The 23,550-nt window shown below is 35.4% G+C and overlaps 1 protein-coding gene across 8 annotated transcripts in view; it reads right to left on the bottom strand.

Moving 5' to 3' along the window:
* Window positions 1-779: 779 nt before the first annotated feature.
* The window catches only part of Pde4d (phosphodiesterase 4D), a 1,049,725-nt gene continuing 1,026,954 nt past the window's right edge, over window positions 780-23,550 (bottom strand). For all 8 annotated transcript variants that reach the window (XM_076857254.2, XM_076857255.2, XM_076857257.2 and 5 more), the window contains 9 exons: window positions 20,733-20,826; window positions 19,082-19,254; window positions 18,400-18,498; window positions 17,159-17,323; window positions 15,977-16,076; window positions 8,003-8,157; window positions 7,019-7,141; window positions 6,336-6,518; window positions 780-5,772 (listed from right to left, as the gene is read on the bottom strand). In XM_076857254.2, the coding sequence (XP_076713369.1) occupies window positions 5,359-5,772; window positions 6,336-6,518; window positions 7,019-7,141; window positions 8,003-8,157; window positions 15,977-16,076; window positions 17,159-17,323; window positions 18,400-18,498; window positions 19,082-19,254; window positions 20,733-20,826 (1,506 nt within the window). In that variant the 3' untranslated portion in view covers window positions 780-5,358. The remainder of the gene's footprint in view (window positions 5,773-6,335; window positions 6,519-7,018; window positions 7,142-8,002; window positions 8,158-15,976; window positions 16,077-17,158; window positions 17,324-18,399; window positions 18,499-19,081; window positions 19,255-20,732; window positions 20,827-23,550) is intronic.

Below are 23,550 nucleotides of genomic sequence, written 5' to 3'. Positions count from 1 at the left end.
GTTAAGGGGTACGGTGATAGAATAGGGGGAGTGCTATTTTACATAGGATAGTTAGGAATTGACCTTAGAACCTGTCAACCTCTCTGTTGCTATCCCTCAATTTCTCCTGATGTCCCAAGTTCATTTGTACCTCAGGGATTTTGCAAATAATCTTTCCACTGTCTGGATCTCTTCCTCTTCCTATTAACTCCTTTTTTCCCAGTTACCTCCTACTGTCCCTCTGATGTTAGCCCCAGAACCCTTCCTCCAGAAAGCCTTCTCTGGCTGTCAAAACAAGTCAATTTCAGGTTCCCTCTTAATCATGGCACTGACCTTCATTATGTTGAGCACAATAATAAGGACATGTGCATTTAATCATTTAATGCCTTTGTCTCCTCCAGACTATAAGCTCCATTAAAGCAAAGACTGCATTTTTGTTTATTGTTGAATACTTAGAAGCATGGAGTTTGCAGATAGGTATCCAACAAATAATTGTTGAATGTCCAAGAAATTTTCAACATAAAAGAATATTAAGTTAAGCACGGAAAGTACCTTCTGGAAAGTGCATTTTTAGAAAACACTGTGCTTGATCTTATAGGCCGTGTATATAATGTTGTGAAATATTTTGTATAGCAAAAGTAATCAACAAAATTTGGTTTCATTTGGTTATGAATATCAATACTAACTTACGATGTCCCTATCCTTTTATTTCAACAATGTTCAATACTTTTGGACATGTGTGCAGACTGAACTACAACCTAAAACCAATAATTAGTGTTTGTAAAAGACCAAGTCATAAATAGGCAGAATCAACCCATGCTTTTATTTTCATTGCATATAAAAATTTCATATGAAGATATTGATGTACAGTACTATCCCCATGGGCTGTAAGAGAGGCTAAGAAAACCACTAAAAGAATCATCATTTGTAATGCTCACACACAATTTACCACTCTGAAAACATATCCAAATAAAATTTAAAAACAACTAAAATAAGTAAGGATGTAGTTTGTAATTATAGTGTCCCCTTTGTACTGTTTAAAACAAAAGTAATTAAATTCCTTTGGGCCAGGGCTGCTAAAATCTACAGTTTGTGTCAAAAAATAAAATAAAATAAAATAATAGGAGGCTCATTTTTCCTAGAAAAACAATCTCTCCTTTCACTGATAAGTCACATGTTCCAAGGGCTGGGCAGCTGTGGGAGGTTTCCACATTATACACTTGGGGAGTTTTCATAGCTTTCAGGATATGGCCATTGTACAAAGTTAAATGTAATAATTCTAAGTGGATATAAGTTTTGCAGAAATAAATTTTAGATAACAGTGAATCTTTTATGCTACATGAATTAGCATCACAAAAAATGGTGTTTAAATTGATGTGGGTTTACATACATATAAAAAAAATTGGTTGATCTTAATCAAAGAAAAATTTTAAGGTTAAAAAAAGGACTTTTTCTATATGATACAGTCTCTTAACATGACTGAAAGCTAATGGAACAGATAACTAACCGAGATGAGTGACACATGGCTCCAGTTTCAAATCAAGTTCATTTCCCTATGAATTTGTGGAAGCCAAAAGATTTTCAATAATCACTGGACAAGAATATATTTCCCCAGTAGTGTCTGAAAGTAAAAAAAAAAAAAAAAAATCATCAAATGTAACTAGATGAAGTAGCTCCTTATCTACATCTGGAAATAATTATCACACATGCTGTGCCACTCCATGGCAAGAAGTACCTACAAGCTTCCATTTGAAAGGGTTGCAAGATGTGTCAGAGGTGTTTTGACTTTCTAAAATCCAGCTACTTCCAGAAATCCAATCAATTGAAAGCTTGGATATAAATGCCCAGCCCTAGCCCCACCATTACCTTACTTAGAAATGCAGCAAAACAGAAGAAAATATTGATTAAAGTTAAGGCACAGCCCTGGGACCAAAGACCTGCAGCTATGTTATTTAAATTTATATATCTTTATGTATTTTATAGTTTTCTTGAATCTTCCATAAACAAGCTCTAAGGTGACAAGACTATATTACAGGAGAAAAGAAAAATGTACAAGGAGTATGTATACACACCATTCATTCTCTCACCAAGAGTTTCCAAATATATCAACACCATCCTATCATGGGATGATGTTTTAATAAGAACTGATAATTTACAATTAACATTACAGTATGTACATTGCAATAAATACATGGTTGTAAACAGACAAACAAGACTGTATTACAGGTAAGGTCATTTGGTGAGAAAAAAATGCATGGCACAAAAAATAAATATGCATTCAAAAATTATCATAAAGCTTTCTGTAAAATCCATTTCATTCAAGTTTTTTCTTTCCTCATCTGTAATTTGTTCTATCTACATTATTTTCTTGTGAATTTTAACTGATGCAAAAGAAAACAAAATTAAAACAGCATTATTGTGTTCAGTAACTTGCAAGCTGAAATGTACTCGTTTTATGCAAACTTGGACATATTTTTTTCCCCATACAGTACCCATATATTGCATTTTCTTATGGTGTTTTAGGAAATGTAAAGCCACTTGTATAAGGACCTTCTTTTTAAAGCAGTGTGTATTTCTAAAGCACACTTTGGAGAGAAAGAATGAGGGGTGGGACATACAGGAGGGAGGGAGAGAGAGAGAGAGAAGGGAGAGGACAAACAGATTGTACAGTGCATTAGTCTCTAAATCTTGGATATTATGCCTTTGCTACAATTTGATTGTCCATTGGTGGGTATCTTTATAACATGAGACCATTAAAAAGCAGAAAACTGTGGGGGAAAGCCTCTATTAGTGCAGTTAAAAACACTTTCAGGTCTGGATTTTTTTTTTTTTTTTTTTTACATATTGCTGTTTATTTTTTCCATTATTAATATTCTAGGCACTCTGAGAGGGAAATGCCAAGTGAAGGGAGAAAAAGGAAGGAATGAGAGTGATTTGGAAAGAGGAATAAACTAGACATTTTCCTTTTCCTTTTAGGCCTCTCATAGGGAAAATAAAATTAAAACAGGATTAAGTTCTCAAATATTCTTGTGAAACTAATTGGTCAAACATAGACCTCCATGTGCAAGATACCTGTCTATCTTTACAAGGGCAAAAAGGTGGAAATACAATAATTAGTTGATTCCTCTTCTGTACTATCTAAAAGATCAGAGACATACTTTTTTTTTTATCAAAGCTGTAAGCATCACTTGGATCTCAGGAAATTAAAACAGGGGCTATCTTCAGCCTGGATTATTTTCCTGGCTGATAATTTTGTTATGCAGTCCCCAGATGGCTCCATGAGAAGTTCCAAATGTGAATGTTTTTAGGGGTGTTATTTTTCTTAATGTTTCATGTATTTTCTGTTTAGTCAGATCTCTCTTTTAGTCTCTATCTTAATCTTTAGATATCAATGTGAAAGTGGATTATGTGAGCTCCAAACTCTTCACAGAAAAGGTAAACCCTTTATTAAGAACTGACGTGGGAAGAAAGTTCAGACTAAACAGATGCTTCACGAGTCTAGCTGCTATCAGCAGAAGATACTGGGAATTCATTTTTAATATTAAAATACAGTTCCAGGAGCTAAAATCAGCCAAGAGTGATCTCTATTTTTTTTTTTTATTTAGGCAGAGTCTTTTTACCAATCCAATACTTTAGACTATATCATACCCTCTGGTGCTAGTACCATCATCAACTGCTTCTTCTTCAGCGTGTTTAAAGAAAGTAGTTCCCTCCTTCAAGACATAATTATGGATCAATGAAAACTGGTAACGCAGTGCCTACATGTTACATGGCTATCCATTAGGAATGAGTAGCTGCTACATCTTAAGACCACTGCTCAAGGATACTCCTCACATAGTTCTTAATTGCATGGCAAAATCATAAAAGCCAAAGAGAACTTAGTTGTACTGGTGTTTGGTAATATATTCAGTTACTATTCTTAAAATCTGTATAGTTAGCTGTACACTTTTCTCTATAACCTCAGAATAAAAGCTAGTCATGACATACAACTCTCATGGTAGAAAATGAGTGCTAACCCTAACTTGACTACCTGTTTCTTTTCATCCATCAGAATGGAGATAATAGATTTGATAAGACCCCATCTAGTGAACATGGACAGAAGTTCAAACACACATGAAATAATAAAGCAGCACAAGGGGGAAACATTTTTTCTTACTATAACTGGCAATAACAATAAAAATGAGCACACAATGTGTGGGTTATTAGAAGGACATGCAGTTATGAAATGCATGTCTCTTGACAGCAAAAAGTCATCAGAAGACACTAAGTAGGAAAATATCTAAAAAAGACAGACCATTTTAGCTACTGGGTGTTTATATATCTCCCATTTGCTTCAGACAACACCAACTGATGATTGAGTTTCTATGAGGCTTAAAACACATTTGATATAACACACATCAAAGTATTACAGAACAAATATTCACTTTGCACACTGTGAAGGAAAACATTGGTGGAGAGCAACTCTGCTTATCTAGAAAGAGTGAGATAAAAAGCAAACGAAGACTTACAAAAAGGGTTTCCAGCAACATAAAGTTGTTTTTTTTTTTGTTTTGTTTTAAAATATGGAAGTTGTTGGTATATAAAACAATGAATCACTACAAATCAGTTAATTTCTATGAACTATAAGGTGCAAGTAAAATTTGTAAATTAGATTTATCCAGTGTAGCACAGATTTGTACTGAAAACTTGCAAGTTACTCCTTAGAAAAAAATAATAACCAGTGGCAGATGAAGTTCTGAACATAGTTTTTTAAATATAATACCTCAATACATTTAATAATAAAAGTAAGCTCTACAAAAAATCTGTTTTACATATCATACAAAATGTAGAGGTGAGTGCAGCTCACTGAACCACACTATTCAGTCATGTATCAGGAAGACTTGAAATTAGAAAATTATGCAATTTCTGTGGCTCATCCTCCTCCTGGAAACAGACTCATGCTGTGTCCTATTTGTGACATTTTTTGTTGCTTCATCCACTAAGTTCACTCCATCCGTGTAATGCCTTCTTTCTTCCAAAAAATATTGCAAACAAATAAAAGAAACCCCAAATCCAATCTACTACTGGGCTGCCTGATGAGCCACTCTCCCTTGAAAACATTTTGGAGTTGATTTTATCTGCTTTGTCAGCTCTCGCAAGCTGAAATTCTGTTAAAATGTTGTTCTCGAAGATATCCCCCTTGCTCTGATGACATGGAGGTGAAGAAACTGGTTACGATATTCCTGAGCGCCAGACTGAGTAGTCAAGGTCAGTTTTGTTCAACAAACGTCCTGGCAGATGAGAGTGAGGTGTGACCATGGTTGTGGCATGTGACATGCACTTTGGAAACAATTTTCTACTTTAAAAAAAAAAAAAAAAGGCGTGACAGTCTTTGCACTGTTACGTGTCAGGAGAACAATCATCTATTAGAGGAGCTTCCGGCTGGCTTTCTTCTTCTCCTACTGCCTCCTCTTCCACCTGTTCATCAAGGGGAATTTCAGTAGACTCCGAGTCTTGAGTACACAGAGTCTTGGAGTCACTGCAGCTAGTGTCTTCTTCCACTTGACTTCCACTGTCCTTTTCGGTGTCTGACTCACCATCTTCCTCTAAAGTTAGTTCAAACTGGAATTTCTCGGTTTGACCCTGCCGGCCCTCTTCTTGGTCATCAGGTGCAGGAGAGGGGCTCTGAGGGATTGTGCTCTGGTACCATTCACGATTGTCCTCCAAAGTGTCCAAAATATCCTGGGCATCAGGATGTACAAGGTCTGCCCATGTCTCCCAGAGAGGATGAACAATATAGTCTATGAAGCCCACCTAGTTAAAAAAAAAAGAAATCCAATATGAGCAGTCCAATTGGACTAAGAGACCATTAAAAAGGTTAAGTAGATCATGGCCCACAAATAAAACAGCAATCAGAATATTACTAACATTAGTTTGGTAAAATAGTCATTATTTGAGACAAGAGACCACATAAAAGTGCTGTTTCTAGCGGGTGAAAGTTTCTAGCCTCTAGAATAATTAGTTGTTCAAGAATATGTTCGCAACGTAAAAACATTTTCAGTTATTTACATGGCAGGATATGGGGTCTGGAACTTATTTTAGAATAGTCAATGTGTAGGTGAATCTAGATAACTGAAATAAACAAATACTCTATGTACATGAACATGGTTATAATGAGTGACCAGAATGCCACACCAGTAGAAGCATAGCTATGTAAATCTAAGTTCTACAATTGCAGGTTTTCTATATCATAAGTGGTAAGGTGAAACTGATTCTGTCAAAAACAAATAATTTTAAAAACCCAAGAAAACACTATAAGTAAACAAATGCTAGCTGCATCTTTCTTCTCTCGGAAGGCTTTCTGTGCCATGCATTACCTGTGATTTTTCCACAGATGCATTGTGCTTGTCACACATGGGACTTATCTCCATGCCACGCTCCCTCTCTCGGTCTCCTTGGCGAAAGAACTCCTCCATTATCCGGTCTGTCCACTGGCGGTACAGTTGGAGAGGCTTTGTGGGGTTGCTCAGGTCTGCACAGTGCACCATGTTCTGAAGGACCTAAAGTGGACAGAGACATTCTCTACTCAGCACTGGCTCCATTTTTTTTTTTTTTCAAACTAGAAATTCAAGTCGGATGACTGTGACACTTAAAAATACATGTAGTGTAAGATTTATTTCAAACAGCTCAACCAAGATGTGTCTGTGTGTGGTTCACACTTGTATAAATAGTTCCAAATTATGCCACTTCTACTGCATCTAAGTATCATAGGAGAAGCTGTTTATGTGCGTGGTTAATGAAATTCAGACCTCCTTATGTGGATGGTTTTTGGGAGGTTTTAGATGTTTTTGTTTTTTAAATATATGGGCAACTAAAAAGAACAATAAGTTTCTACCTGGTTAATTCTCATCCTGAGAGTGTGGGTAAAAATCCTGCCTATAGTTACTGAAAGTATAAGATGGGAGAAATGAATTTTATCAAAGCAGAATACACAGACACACATGTGCATGTGTACACAAACACACATAAACACACAACACAAAGTCAAATAATGATTTACCTGAATCCTGTCAGAATAGTTATCAAGAAGAAGAACCCCAGAACTTGTCACTTTCTTAGTTTCAACCATAGTTTTCAAATCAGCCAGTAGATTCATGTGTTTTGACATGTCTGTTGCAAGTACCTTAAAAGATAAAGAATATTTTACTAAGTCCAAAGGGAAAAGTCAGAATTTGCATATGAAAACTTTTTTTTTTTTTTTTCAGAATGTGAAAAGGAAGGTAAACTACTATGACTTCTAATGGCAGTATCTGGAAATGAATCCTTCTAGGGGCACAATCTTTTCCCTTTGCTAAAGTCTCTTGGAAACCTAGCTAAACATGTACACTATGCAGAAACATCAGGCACTGACCACCACTTTCCTGGTGAAAATATGATGGTATCTCTGAGGATAAGATATCATCACACATTTTAAAGTTTCTTCATTCCCGGGACTAGAAAGTGGTCATTGGACTACAATGAGTGATTGAAGGTTGCTCACAGACCACTTCAGAAATAGTATTCTGGTTAACTTTATGCTTATCCAAGAAAAAGAATTCCTGTCTTTATGTGTACAAAGCAAGTAATTTTTTAGAAACAAGAGATTTTTCTATGTTTCATAATCACTCTAAATAATACACATAGAGAAAATAGTAAAATCATGTATATCTCTAATTGGATGGAAAAAGGCAGGGGGTATTCAAGTGATAGCCCAAGCCCTCTACTTTTGCTTATTCATCTTTTTCTGTCTGCCATGTGGAGCTCAGAAAATAAAAGCTGAATAATGAGGTTCAACTATTATTATTCTTAAATCCAAACTGTTATAAATAGACAACCTATTACAGAATAGCACTACCAACAACAGATGCAGCTTTTAGAACATAAAGGGCCACAGAAGTTTGGAAATACTCATGTTTTTACCTAATAATACTCATCTCATTCTCACATTTTAATTTTTTTAGACTACTTTCATCACAATTTTTTTTTGCTTTTATTAACTACTTACAATGTCTATGACCATTTTCCTTAAAGATTGTCTTTGCTTTTTGGTCAAATTCTGAAAAATGTCACAGTTTTCTTCCTGAAGCAACTTAAAGCCCACGGCCAAATGATGGTTCTCTAAGACAGAGGAGTCATTATACATCAAGGCAAGTTCAGAGTCTGAAAGGAAAAGAAGCAGATGATCACCAGAGCTGTTTAATTAGAGTTTATTTTTAAAGTTTTATGATACTTTGGATTTAGGATGCAATTTCCCCTAAACTTCTCTGCCACCCTTACCATTATATGATAATAACAAGAAGAAAATACACTGAATAAGGAAGGAGCAGAAATAACACTGGAACCTTTAGGAGTGAACTCCAATGTTACTGACACGTGGCATTTCCCTCTGTGGGCCTCAGCTGCCTCTGGACCTGATAAACTCAGCGGAATATGGAATTATTCTTAACATAACAAAATGTCTACAGCATAAGGTCTTATATTCCTGATAATTGTGGATTCTCTGCCCTACAACTTTTATGTGAGGATCATGCAATGACAAGAAGTGTAGCAAGAAGCCTTGAGCAGTGAACTCTAGCAGTGAATCAGGAAATGATAAACATGATCCATTCAGTACCTGGCACACACTAATAACTATATAAAGCTTTCTCTATTTTATTGAGGGACCACGCATTTCTTTACAAATCCAAAGCCACAATTTTATTACAGAGAGACTAATTATGCTCATTTGTAAGAACTACCCTGGATCATCAAGAGTAAATTACAACATTCTCAATATAATGCTACTAATGAAGGCATAAAGACCATTTAATCTATTTCTCAGTCTTCACTGGCATGGGGGTAGAGGGTGGGAAGGTACTACCACATAACTGAGGTCATGTACTTCATTTAGCAGACACAGACTAAGTGCATGTTCTCAATAATATAACAAAATACTGAATGATAGGAGTTGGCTCAGGCAATTATGCAAGCCAGTGAGTACATCATCTGCAAGTTGGAGAAGCAGAAAAGCCAGTGGTATAATTCAGTTCTAGTGTGACCACTGAGAACTGGAGCATGGGGAGACTGGTGTAAATTCTCTCTGGTAACCAGAAGCACTGATGTCCAAAGGCAGGAGAATATGGATATCCTCGCTCAAACAGAAAGTGAGTTTGCCTTTCCTCCACCTTGGTTTCATTCAGGCCCTCAATGGACTGAGTGATGCCCACTGCACAGGTGAGGGCAATCTTCTTCACTCGACTTACTGATGTAAATGCTAATCCCTTCTGGACACACCCTCAAAGACACACCGGAAAGAATATTTACCAGCCATGTTGGCAACCCTTAGCCTAGTCAAGCCACACATAAAATTACCCATCACAAGGTTCACCCCTTGCCAAACTGGTACCTATATGCATTTCCTTAAGCTGTATTTAGTCTCCAAATAAAGACAATAATAAGGTAACAATGCCACCTAACATGGTACAATTATAAACCCAGTACCCTTTCTCCATAAGAAGTAAAGCTCTGGAATGATGTTTACTCTTCTGTGATATTCCACAACTTAAATACTACGATGCAAAATTAACAATACCTCAAAACTAATGTAAAGTCAAAACATCTTATATTACATGATGAGGGAAAAGGGGGAAAAACAAAGAAAATTTCCCAATATAAGTCTATTTACACACACAAAGGTGTACTCATGATGATTAGAGTCCTCATTTCTATAACTGGTCTTGTGCTAATAGCTGGTATTTATAACTACCTTCTCCTCTTACTCATTCTTTATCTCCTTTGTCTTTAGAAAGTACCTAGTCATGGTTCTTTTTCTACTGGGTTGACCCAAATCTTCACTCCTGGGAAGGACCATTACTAATTCCACCTGGATTGGGTTGTTGTGTTTCCCATTGACCTAACTCACAATGGCACAGTAATGTAAGAGATACCATAAGAAATCTTCTGTATTCCACACACACATTCTTCCCTACCTACACTGTGGAGTAATAACCCAGTTTCCCCTTGGCAGTCCACATCAGTCCTCACAGTTAACACTGTAACTCCTTTCTTGGTCTCTTCTTCATTTGGAGACAAAAGTAATCCAAAGGGGAATTCCTTCTAGGTCAGTGAATTATTGTCATGCTTCCTGGTCATTACTCCCTATGGAATTAAGACCTATGGGCCACAGAGCATAATGTTGCCAGAAGAGAAAACAAAATTTTGCTTGTGGGTAACTAGAGGTAATAGTGAATGGTGCTACTTCCATGTCCATCTTTGATTTCTGGACTTGTGACTCTTGGTTATGGGAGAAGTAACATTAGATACTGAACACAGGTTTCGATTACATATGGCCTTCTGGAACACTTTGCCCCAGGCCTGAAAGGTATTGCCACCTGGCTGGTGCTGCAACCAAGGCTTCAAAAGGCCATTCCACCATTCTAATCAAGCCAGTTGCTTCTAGAGGGTGGGCAGCCTTTGGCAGCTCTAAGTGAATCATGGCACAACTACTGAATCTGCTGAATCATATGGCTCAAGTGTCAGAGTAACCTGCACAGCAGCCTGGACATCTGCAGAACCTTCTCTTATTCTGTGCCCCCACACACAACCAGCAGCTCTTTAGGTCACTCGGCCTGAATAACACACTCAAACAAGTAAGTTTCCTCCAAAATCCTAACTGGTACTAGGCATTGTGCCTTCTTCAGAGTTGTAGGAGGGGCCAGATTAACAATTTATCCCTCTCCTTAGAAGAGATATCTTACCATGCCCCATACCACTGGACCCTTAGAAATTTCACTAAGGCAGAAGGCCCTTGAATTTTATTTGGATTTATTTCCTAATCAATGTCCTCACTCTTCCAGTAGACATCCTGGGAAGCTGGGAGCTCACTTTGCATTGTATTTAGCCAATAACAGGAGAAAGTTCTGCCTTTGATTTCCAGCAATTTCAGCCCTGCAGCTACAGAGGGCTGGCACACCTAGAAGCACTTAGTCCACTGATGGCGGTGCTTGATCTGGGAATTCCAATCCCCAAGCTCATCCCTTTTCTTCACCACTTGATTCACTGACATCAGGAGTAACCAATCAATGTTATTACATTCCTGGGTTTCCTAAAAATGTGTGAGAGTATCATATGCAGAATCACTTAGCTCCTTGCTTCAAATGTAAGTGGTTGATTGGGAGTACCCCAAGGCAGATATTTTATGTATAAACAGTTCTCCCCACAGACTATCAGTGCTTTCTCTTCTACTGGAAACAGCACTGCTGTCTTCAAACCTAATCATATTAGAAAGCCAATTCCAGAAACCCCATAATTAATTCAGAAAAGTCATCCTTAAAACTTTCTTCCTCTACAAACATTCTTAGTTAAAAAATATCTATTATGGGTTATCCAGAGAAAAAGAACCAGTAGGATAAAGAGATATAGATATTTCAAGGTGCTTATTAGGAACTGCCTCAGGGATTATGGATGCCAATAAGTCCCAGGATCTGGAGAAGCAAGAGAGCTAGCTAGGGGTGCGATTCAGTCTGAAGATCTGAGTTAGGGAATGAATGGGGATGGATTGGAAGGAGTGGAGAAAGTAATTGATGTAAGTCCCAGTTCACATTTGAAGGCCCAAAAAGCAGTGGCATGGATATCTGAGAGCAGGAGAGGATGATGTCCCAGTTCTACTCTATTCAGCTCCCAGTGGCTTCGATGATGTCCACACACAATGATGATGATAATCTTTACTTAATTTGCTGATTCAAATGCTTATGTCTTCTGAAAACATTCTTACAGATTCACCCTAAATCATTTTTGGCCAGTTTCTGGGCACACCTCAGCCTGGTTAAGTTATAAATAAAATTTACTCTCGCATCCTTAGACTATAGACCTCTGAACGGCATTCTTGTGCTTTAGTACAACGGCAGATCCATTCCATATATACCTCTGCTTATATCTTCTCGATGAAAGACACTTTTAAGAGTAAATTAAGTGCATATTCATTGCATCAGGGTTTGAGGTTAAATGATCCTGAGCTTAGAAATCCAACAGACCTGGCTGTGAAATCAGCACCCCACCTCTCTTCCTTTGTTCTCATTTGTAAAGTAAGAACAACCCCTACCAAACTCCTGGGAGGACTGTATGCCAGTAACCTAACAGAAATGTGGGAGCTTCTAGTAATCCCCCAGGAGTTTCCTCCGCAAACTGCATGTAGACAGAAATAGTGGGGACTGACTTGAAACTCTCATTTCATCACTCAGTCTAAGAAGGGAAACTGGTAACAGTTTTTTCAACAGTAAGAGCCTGTTTAAAAGGCACAGGAGCAAGAGAAGATTGGGCATTAATGTGACGGTAAGAACACCCGTGTGGTGGATCCAAGCCTACACCAGGAGATTGGGCTGGCATGCTTAGAACTCGGGTGAAGACTGGGTATGGATACCACAAGTAAGAACTACCTCTCACTGTTACTACAGCTTCACTATGTTGAACTCAGAGCTTGAAAATGACAGCAGGCTACACTGTGACTCTAAGTTACAGAAGACAAGAGCAAAAGTCTTCAAAAGGACTTCTGAACATAACATTTGTCCTTGAAATGGGGAGAGGAAGTGGTGATTTTAACTTAATATTGGCGCTAAAGTCCAAGGGTTAAAGCTGCTTGCTCACTCCCTCAACTCCTCTTTCTGTGCCACAAGCCTGCACTGTATCTCTCCAGTGCCCTGAACACCATCACATGCCACATGTTCATGTAAGCTGTCTTTTCCAGCGGAATGCAGGTTCCTAATAGCCAAAGCTCAATTTGGCCACATGAATTCCTAGTGCCCAGAACCAAATTTAAATACATTGTTATTGGATAAAATAATCTCAATAGTTACAATTATACCACATTTGTTAAAAATGAATTTACCTTCTTTTAAATGTTAGTTAGGTTTATGCAGAAAAACAAAACTCTATATAATTCACTAATATGACTATGGGACCTGTATTTTAAAATAACATCAGAGAAATTAAAAAGTATATGCCCTGGACCTGGCCATCTTTGATATAAACAAAAAAGGATACTCTTCCAAGGAAAATGCAATGCTATGTACATTCTGTACTTTTGATAGTGCTTTATTTTTTTTTCCAGAAAATAAAGCTGTGAAGTTAAATAGATTTTTAATGACATTCTAGAATGTTCTATTCAAGACTTGATGATATAGTACACATTTTACAGGTTTAATTACCTATATTATCCTTAAAAATAAAAGACTTAAGGAGCTTCCCATGTGGAACTTCAATTTCTCTGTCACTTTCCTCTACATCCCCAAGTTTTCATTAAAACTCAACCAATTCTGCCAGGCAGAAAAGATCTCTCTGCTTTTAGAACCTCCAAGCTGCTTAGAGTGAGTGCAAGCACAATTAGTGTCAAATCATTTGGCACCCCAGAGTAACACACATCAAATGATTCATGAGAACCAGGAACACAACTGAAAAGCAGGACCATAACTGCACTGTGAACCAGCTCAGTGAGCCCTAGTGCTCCTCTGAGATTAGCCACATAACCCAAGGTATCCCTTTACCTCGATACACTCAATAGTCTCCTTTATAGTATAGCAGATAACTTTCCAACTCTAGGTTTATAAATCTTATAATCAGGACTTTTTAGAATTCCTTATTATAAAGAATGGATTCAATCTTTGGTTTTGGGCAGACTGGAGTTCCAGCTCTGAGCCAAGAGCAGAGCTAGTGCTAGTCTGACTCACTGATGCTCAACTCATCCATAAATGTAGGAGAAAATACCAACTTAAGTCTGTTAAGGAAAAAAAAAAGACATTTATAGGAGATCAAAAATAAAGGCATTGTCAGGTGAAGTGGCACATGCCTGGAAGACTGAAAATTTGAGGCCAGCCTCCACAACTTAGCAAGACCCTATCTCAAAATTAAAAAAAAAAATAAAAAAAAAAAAAAAAGGCTGGAGATGTGGCTCCGGGGTTAAGCAATCCTAATTTCAATCACTGGTACTAAAAGTAAATAATTGTATAATACTGATAATTTCACAAAGCTATTTATTACTAGTTATGAGAGATTTCTTTATTGTATGTTGTGAAGATAAAACTTTTTTATTTTACAAGCTACTAAGCCCTTTCTGTGTTCTTCAAAGGAAAAAAAAGAACCTACCTCACATGATCCCTTGTCAAAAGCTTACTAGGGCAGTAATTCTGATCATGCCCTGTTACTATCATCAATCATGGGATACTTTCATATACCAAATGACAATGCTGATTCATTTGCTCAGGAATAACACAGTCCCATCACACACTAACATCAAAAATATTAGCAATCCAACCTAAGCTGCTCTATGGATTGTGAGCTTTCCTGTGTTCCTGTGGTCCTATAGAAAGATGATCATCACAGCATCACAGTTGGCAAGGAACTTTCAGGTCCAGGATTGTCATCCTTCTACCCCAAGTAGGTCACCAGAAAAAATGAGCTTAAGTGGACATCTCTGGCTACTCTCTCTGTATTTATAATCATCCTCCAAATTTCTCCATCATCTGTTTTAGTGCCTCTTAAATTTCAATGGGTATTAAATTTATCTGTAGATGGGCTATGCTAGCTTAAATGACCTAACCTGTATAAATAAGTTCCTAAACTAAGCTTCTAAAATATACTTGACTAACCACACATCTCTGGACACTTGTTCTAATCCTTTAAATATGTGGATCACTAAAGTGAACTTTACTATAAGGTAGGACAGAGGCTGTTAAAAGAAGGAGAAATAGGTTTAAATAATCCTAAAGTGTGAGTTAATTGTCTCAAAGCAAGATTGCATTTAATTTTTCTCTTTAGATCTGAGTACAGCCAAGTATAAGAAATAAACAGTAAGCATCCAGAAATGTACATGGCTAGATTGTTATAGCATGTAGGAAGACCATTATCCACAAATTCAAGCAGAAGGGGAAAAAAAGGCAGATTTTTTCCCAACATGTGTCTATTTCCTTTTTATTCTAAGATTGGAAAAGAAACAAGGGGGTATCCATATTCAACTGGCCTATTAGCTACAGCTTGAGCAGATATCCCTCTCGGTTATCTTCAACTCAAATCTACTTAGTGTGTTTTCTTACTAGGGATAGCCATTGATCCTAGATAGTCCTATATCCTTATTTCTCTTATCTTAAAATAAAAATCTTTCCTAATGTGATTTTCCCTTTAAGAAGGCAGATTATTGACATGAAAAAAAAATCCACTTTCAACAACTTTGTATTTTTTTTCATATATAAAATTAGATTTATAATATTTAGTGGCAAGGAATTAAATCACAGTAAATGTTTAAGTAATTTACCTACTGACTTCAAGGACCAAATAACTTCTGTAAACCTAAGCTCTTTCTAAAGAGGTGGAACATCACCTCAACATTTCCTACAGAGGCTTGCTGTGCAGCTGTCAGAGATGTCCATATTGAACAGTCCTACCATCTTTACATTTCCAAACTCAGCAATGACTTGTTATACAGATTTGAGAGGTTACCACCGAGGAGAAAAAGACTGAATGATTAAAATATCAAATTAAGAGAGAAGTTCCTGTCACCCTTATTATGAGATTTAAAAAGGAAAGAAGAGGATTGGGCCTGCTGAGGGTGGGGAAAGGTGAGCTACAGCTTCTGAAGGGATGAAATGATGATCTACATAAAGTAAAAGTCTACTAGCACTCACTTTCACATACCTTTGCTTTTTTTTTAAACTTTAAAAGCAGCATAGCTACCTAAATGTCTCTTCACATTTTTACTTTTGATTCTCCTTATTATCCCTATCTAGTGAAATAGCAACATATTATTTTCAGAGAAGTCCTGAACATATATTTTCAAACATCATAATGCCTCTTGGGATATAATGATAATTTTCAGAGATGAATTACATTAACATACACTATCATTAAAACACACATTTACACATCTCAAAAGAACTTTATAGACCTGGAAAAAAATTTACACAGATCCTCAGAAATATTTGCTCTGGAAAAAAAACCAGTGAACTTTACTTACTTGTATTGATCAGAAATTGATTTGACACACCAGGATGATCTACATCATGTATTGCACTAGCAAAAATTGCTGCAAGAATCTCCAAATCTGTAAACACAGCCTGGAAAATCAGATAATATCAATATTACTATTCTATAAGGATATGAATAAAAAGTATTAATAAAATGACAAATGACTTCCTAGAATTTAGATGGAAAACAAACCTTCAAAATATATTATTCACCATGTATTATGAACAGACTTTTAGATAATGAGGTACCTATAAACTTTTTAAGCATAATTCTAGAAGAAAATATTTCAACTTCATTATATCTGAGGATCATTATACTTTTTTAAAAATCAGAAGAAAGAGTGTCTTAATAAGACATGGGAAATTCTTTTCTTGGATCCAAATCAGGATTTCTCAACCTCAGCACTGTTCACATTTTGTGTCAGGTCACATTATGTGTGATGATATCCTGTACTGGTACATTATAGATACTTAGAAGAATTCTTGGCTTGACCCATGACATGCCAGTAGCATATATAAACAAAAATGTGATAGTTTTGACAACCAAAAATTTCTCCAGGCATTCCAAATGTCACTAGAAGTTTACGGAGGGGAGAAAAGGGGGCAAGAAATCATCTATAGTTGAAAACCACTCATCTGAATGATGAGGTATTAATACAATTTCATACTGAGAACAATGCAAACTATATCCAAAAAGAGAATCTTTCCCAAAAATGATTAAGGAAATCAAATTGCTTTAGTAAACACTTAGCAGAATAACATCTTAGGATTTTAAAAAAAATATTTTTTCCTAATAAATTCTATGGAAAATATCAATGCATTCACTGTTTACATTATATAAATTAATCATTCTTTGAACTCTAACTTAAAAAGTCATTAAATGAATTTCCAGAAAAAAAAAACAAAAGTCCAGATGTGCATTATGACATGTCCACTGGATCATTTCAAAAGAAGAAAAAGAAACAGATGAATCCCTAAATCTCTGACCCAGTTTTACAGACAAATTCATCAAAGCTGCAACTGTTTTATTAACCACAACATTTCTCCCCTGTAAGTCAACATATTTCCAATAAAGCCAATTACTGTGTGCATCACAAATTCCTCAGTTTGAAAGTTTAAGACACTCATGAATGGCAAGTTAGTGTTCTTAAAGTTTTTAAAAACAGATTTACCTCCAAAGCAGGTGTAGACAGTAGCACATGAGTGGACTGGACAACATCTGCAGCATGGATGTTGTTATGATAGGCCACATCAGCATGGTAATGGTCTTCAAGGGTCATAAGGTATGTAATTAGAGTGTCTACTGGAATTTTAAATGTTTTTAACAAATCCCGTTCCTGTAGGAGAAGATATCCTTGTAACATTTTTGTCTTTATATTTTTTTAAAAAATGTTTCACACAGAATGTTAAAACAAAAAACAAACCACTCCCCCGCCTCACACACACACACACACACACACACACACACACACAAAACCACCAGGGCTTCCTACAGATGACTCAGAAACAGAAATAGCACTTTCCCATGTTCAGTGAGAGAAATGCAAATATTTGGGAAGATCTAGGAACTTATGGGACAATATCAGAGTTGAGTTGTCCTTCTGGAGGACAATACTGCTTTATCCAAACCTAAGGTCTCAGGAATGTACTGCCTACTATAAAAACTTCAGTATCCCATGACCATGGAGGCACCAGCGCTGGAGCACCATTGCCTCAGCCCCACCAGCTCCAACCTCATTCTAGAACTGGAGTTTCCCATTCCAGTCCCAGTGTATCAGTAACAGACTCAAATTCTCATTTAAATCTCACTCTGAGCTGAGGCAAGGGCTCCACAAGAAAAAGTAGTGGATATGGAAAAGGTAATAGCAGACAAAAAAGTGATTAAAGAAATTATGTCCTGAGGGTTAGTCTGAAGGGAAGTTACTCATTTTTTAAAGTTAGCACTCCATTCCCTATGCAAGTCAGGGTCGTGAAGATGAATCTTAAGCTGATGTTTTAATAAATTGCTTCATTCTCCCATATCGCATCTTTTTCTTAGATGAAAAAAAAACAAAAAATAAAATTTATTTGTGTTTTATCCACTCTCCACATTTCTATACCTTTATTTGTCCCTTGGAAAAAGGAACAGATAAGGGAAAAGATACTATCAAAATGAACAACAATAAAAAAGGGTGAGGGGGGCTGGGGTTGTGGCTCAGCGGCACAGCATTTGCCTAGCATGTGGGAGACCCTGGGTTGATCCTCAGGACCACATAAAAATGAATAAACAAAATAAAGGTATTGTGTCCAACTACAACTGAAATATAAATACTTTAACAAAAAGGGTGAGTGATAAGGAAGACAAAATGCATACACTTTTCATAGACTCAACAGTCAGTCCCTGCACAAAAGAGATGTGATAGAACTGCTATACCTGAAATATGGTGTGCATGATAACAGTCAGAGGCCGGTTACCAGACAACTCAGCTATTCTGAAAACATGAAGACCCCATTTGTTTACATCTTCTAGTTCCTGGCATTGAAAAATGACACCAAATAATTAGAAAATGGAAGAACATGAGGCAATGAAACACAAATATTTAAAAATCTAAAAAATTGTTAGATATTTTTTAAACAATGACTCATTTTAAATATAAGCAATATACCATAAAAATAAAAGCAAACTTTAGGAAAATTTACTTAAATGTACTGAAAACAGAGTAGCATTGCTTAGATCATAATTTTGACAACACATCATGTTCACAGATTTTGAATATTTGAATATCAATCCCAAAGCATTTCTTCAATGGATAATATTTACTCACAGAAACTTAACTATTCTTCTACAACCCAGAAGAGATGATAGACTTCTAACTTCTTCAGACCAAAAATCAAATGAAAATGCAAAAAAGTAAGAAATGTGTACTAAACCACCTGTCTAAATCCAAATATTAATAAATTCAAATAACTGAAAGAGCTTTATAAAGTGCTTTTCCATTTTCAAAACAAACTCATATAAATTAATGAACTTTTCCATCTATTTAAAAGAGAAGAAATCAAAATTCATGCAAAACATCATTGCATACTTATGATTACGCTCTCTGAAATTATCTTACCTTGGCCAGAACATCTTCTTGTTCTGTTTTGACTCCAAACCTTGGGATACTTGAATTAGTCAGACTAGAACTATGCATCAATTTCTTGACTCCACTGATCTGAGACATTGGCCTTTTCTTTTTCTCCTTTTCCTTCTGAGTTGGAGAAGGAATTTCCACTTCATGTTGCTTATCTTAAGAAATTTAGAAAATGTTCTACAATTATTATAAATTCTACTTTAAAAAAACATGCATAATTAGGCAGGATATAATTAATCACTGGGAAATATTTACAAATTATACTTTTCTAATAGAATTGAATATTTATAATTTGATGGAAACTTGATATCCTCACACACAAAATTAATAAACTAATTAATATTAAATGTGTCCAATGGTTACTTCCTGATAGATCACCCAATGAAAAAATCATGCAAGACTTAATCATGATAGCAGACTCACAGAAAGTACAATTCTTGATTATTTGCTCTGTTCACCAACTCCATTACTGTATGACAATAACCTAGAAGCTTGAAACTGTTCTTGACAACTAAGAATTTCCATTTACAACACATACTTTAAAATAATAAAAACTTCAAACACAAATGTAATAAAAACAGCAGTGTACAAATCCAACAGCTAATTAAAACTGGTCAGACTGTGGGAACTGAAGCAGCACCTTTTGAAAGAAAATATAGGTTTCCCTTTTATTTCCTGTTATTATAGAAATAAGCTTTCTAAGGAAAAAAATTCAAAGGGAATTAGTCCCTTTTGACATTTGACAAGGTAAATAAAAAATTTTGAAAATGGAAACAAGCATATTCAATGACTTGAATACCTCAGGTCCTTTCTATTTCTATACCACAGTGAGATAAGTTATGATGTAACCAAGTTTTATGGGAACCACAGAGAATTCCAATTATAAGTTATTAAGTGATTTTACCCCAATGCATTTTCTATAGTAAAACACATCAGATATCTTGATACATTCATTCTTCCACTATTTCAAGCAGTCAGCCAACCTACACATTCTTGCACACTGTAAACCTTCATGTCTGTTCAGTAATGCACCAATCAGCCATTAGAACAATTTTGTTTTGAAAGTAAATTTAAATCAAGGATTTGTTCAAATTACTGATTTTCATTTATTGGACTTTCTTTCTGCTGATGAGGTAGAGGGGCTGCCCCAGAACATCATACTTTCAGCTATTATTAGCACACTGTTCTTCAGCAGTTGCACTGTACTTCATTAGACAAGGGCGGGACTATTTCTAATTTATCATTAAGTACCTAGTGCCCAGCCAGGGAAGCATTTAAGAAAAATTTGTTAAATGCATGTGTAAAATATCTTATAAAATACATTGTACTGTTCTGTATTATGAAAAAAAAAAAAAACTGTCTAGGGATGTAGCTCAGTGGTAAAATGTTTGCATGTGAGAAGACCTGAATTTAATCCCTGGCACCACTGAGTAAATAAAAAAATTTACTTTGTTACTTTATATATTCTAAGGCTTAAAAGTTTATAGTATCAAATTATTAAGATAATAAATACAAATGGAATTTTTGACACTTATTTGGTTTACAAAATGAGTTGGTGCTTCAATCCCTCTCCAAAAACCAACAAGCAAATAATTCAAAAGAAAAATTTGAAGCTGCATGGAGTTACTCTCACCTAAGAATGTGTTTGATATATACTCCGACACTTGGTTTCCAGACCGACTCATTTCAGAGAGATGGGTGAGCTCCCGATTAAGCATCCTTTTAAACTGAAAAACCAAAGGGTAAAATGAAATAACAGAAGAGGAAATTTTAAGTGAAATAATATAAGCATATCCTGGGACACAGAAAGATACATCCCCCAAATTTTAAATTGCCTTGACAATTTAGAGGAGAACTCTTCAACAGAATCTTCTGCAATCATAGGAAGGAACCATAATCTGTGTCGTTTGTGATAGTAGCTGCCAGGCACAGGTGGCTGCCACACACTTGAAATGTGGTCAATGTGAACAAGAAACAGAATTTTGAATTTCATATAATTATCCTCAATTTAAATAGTGTGTGGCTGGTGGCTATGACATTGAATAGCACAGATTCTGACAATCAGTGACAATTAATAGTAAAAACAATTATACACTTTAAATGTATTATTGGTATTTAGATAAAACTATAATTTATAAGCACACAAAAGTGTTTTCACATGACTAAGCATGGTATATTTTTATCATTTGGTTTATCATTACCAGAAATGAATATATAAATAATATTGGTCAAAGGTTAAAATCTGATATTTTACCCCAAAGAAAACTTTAATAGATTTTAGTACTTTTTGGGAATTGTGGAAAAATAAAACTTAAATAAATACTACATAATATATTCTTTAAAAAATTTTTTTCAAGTAAAAAGTACAAGGCTTATGGGGTTCTCAGCATTCACAGAATTTGCCAACCCAATTCCCAAGTCAGGAAACAACAAACAAACAAAAACCCCATCAATTTTCATTATTGTATTTTATTACTTTGCAACTTGTTTTACTAAAGCTACAGTGCTTGTTTTATCCAAAGACACCACGCGGCATTGCCAACATTTTCAAAGATTTGATACTTCCCTGCACATCCGCTGCTTTTTAAAAAAAATCTTTAATAAAATGTTTTTATTCTTTTACATTTAAACACATTTAAATTTTGTCTAATCATGTATGCTCAACAGTCATACATGGCTAGTGGCTAATGTACAACTTAGAGATTTCAAAATGCATCCTTGGTTTATCACAATCTAATATATATATAATGCATTTACTATTTCCAAAAAAATGATAGAACCTTAAAAATTCATACCCTTCCTGTTTTTTATGTTTTTATTGCAATTTATAAATACCATAACTATTATGCCCACTGTTTTTCAATTATATTTGGCCACATATTTGCCATTTAATTTTAGCTCATCATTTCTTCCTGCCTCAGTTTTTTTTTCTTCTGTCAAATATTTGGTGCTTAAAGAACTACTTTTATATTTCTTTAAAGCAGGTGAATTGATGGCGAATTCTCTTATGTGTTCTCCTCTTCCTTGAAAGTATCTTTATTCATATTAAAAATTTTGAAGGCTAATATTGCTAGGTAAAAAATTCTAAGTTGACATCTATTTAACTTCAGCCTTTTTGAGTTGTTATTCTGCCTTTAGCTTCCACTGTAACTATTTTGAATGCTTTTCCTTTAAGGGTATTGCTTCCTGTTGAATCTGGACATTAAGTCTATGGCCATACAACCTTGAACATGTCCAATCTCACCTGTATCAGAATGTTAAGATTTTCTTTTGCCACCATTTCTAAAAAGGTATTCTATTAGAATCGTAGATGTATTTATTCTTCCTTGAATACATCCTCTCTGGAGTTTTAGGATATTTTGTGTATCTTTGCCTTAATGTGTTGTGTCAACAGTGAAGATATTCAGCTAGCAGTTAACACCTCAGATATTTCTTCTAATATATTTTCTCCTTTCTCCTTCCCTCCAATCTGTGCCTCAAGTTGTATTATAGACACATTCTATATTATTTTTCCTTGTTGCTATTATTTTATATTTCTTTATTTCTTTTTTTTAGAGAGAGTGAGAGAGAGAGGGAGAGAGAGAGAGAGCGAGAGAGAGAAAGAGAGAATTTTAATATTTATTTATTTTTTTTAGTATTTGGCGGTCACAACATCTTTGTATGTATGTGGTGCTGAGGATCGAACCCGGGCCGCACGCATGCCAGGCGAGCGTGCTACCGCTTGAGCCACATCCCCAGCCCCAATATATTTCTTTATTTCTGTGTGAATATATTCTACTTACTTTGCAACTTATTTTGATATGTATTCCAACACTTGGTTGCTATTATTTTATATATATATTATAATTAATATAAAAATATATATATTTATTAATATATATATTATTTTATATTTCTTTCTGTGTGAATACATTCTATTTACTTTGCAACTTATTTAGTTTCTCGTATACAATACTGTGTCATTTCTAATATGATCACAAACTCATTTAATCTTAATACCCATACATATAGCAACTCAACTGTTGGAGTACCATACCCTTAAGCATCTTTAGACACTACTCTTGGCATTTTCATTCCCCTTAGGTCATCTCTTAATAAAGAATTGATAGTACTGACATAGTAGTCGCTTCTTAACATGTCTTCCTTTGACTTTGAAAACAGCCAAAATAGGCTTTTTAAATATGCTTTTAATATTTCTCTTAACATAGAGAAACAATATGTTTTTCAATATATAAAGTAACTGCTATTAGATACTTGACCAAAGCCAGATACATCATTCCTTATCTTTAGCAGCCTTTAAGTGGTTGAGCTTCACTAGAAATTCTCATTAAAGTCTGGAGAAGAGCAGTGAATTTATCTTTTAGAAATGTTTGAAATGCAATTATTTCTCAGCGTTGAAATAGCTTATTTAGAATATTCAAAATGTACTGCTTCTCTACATAATTGTTACA

This window comes from Callospermophilus lateralis, chromosome 5 (genome assembly GCF_048772815.1).
Source record: "Callospermophilus lateralis isolate mCalLat2 chromosome 5, mCalLat2.hap1, whole genome shotgun sequence".
Classification (NCBI taxonomy): domain Eukaryota; kingdom Metazoa; phylum Chordata; class Mammalia; order Rodentia; family Sciuridae; genus Callospermophilus; species Callospermophilus lateralis.
This window is presented reverse-complemented; position numbering and strand designations above follow the sequence as displayed.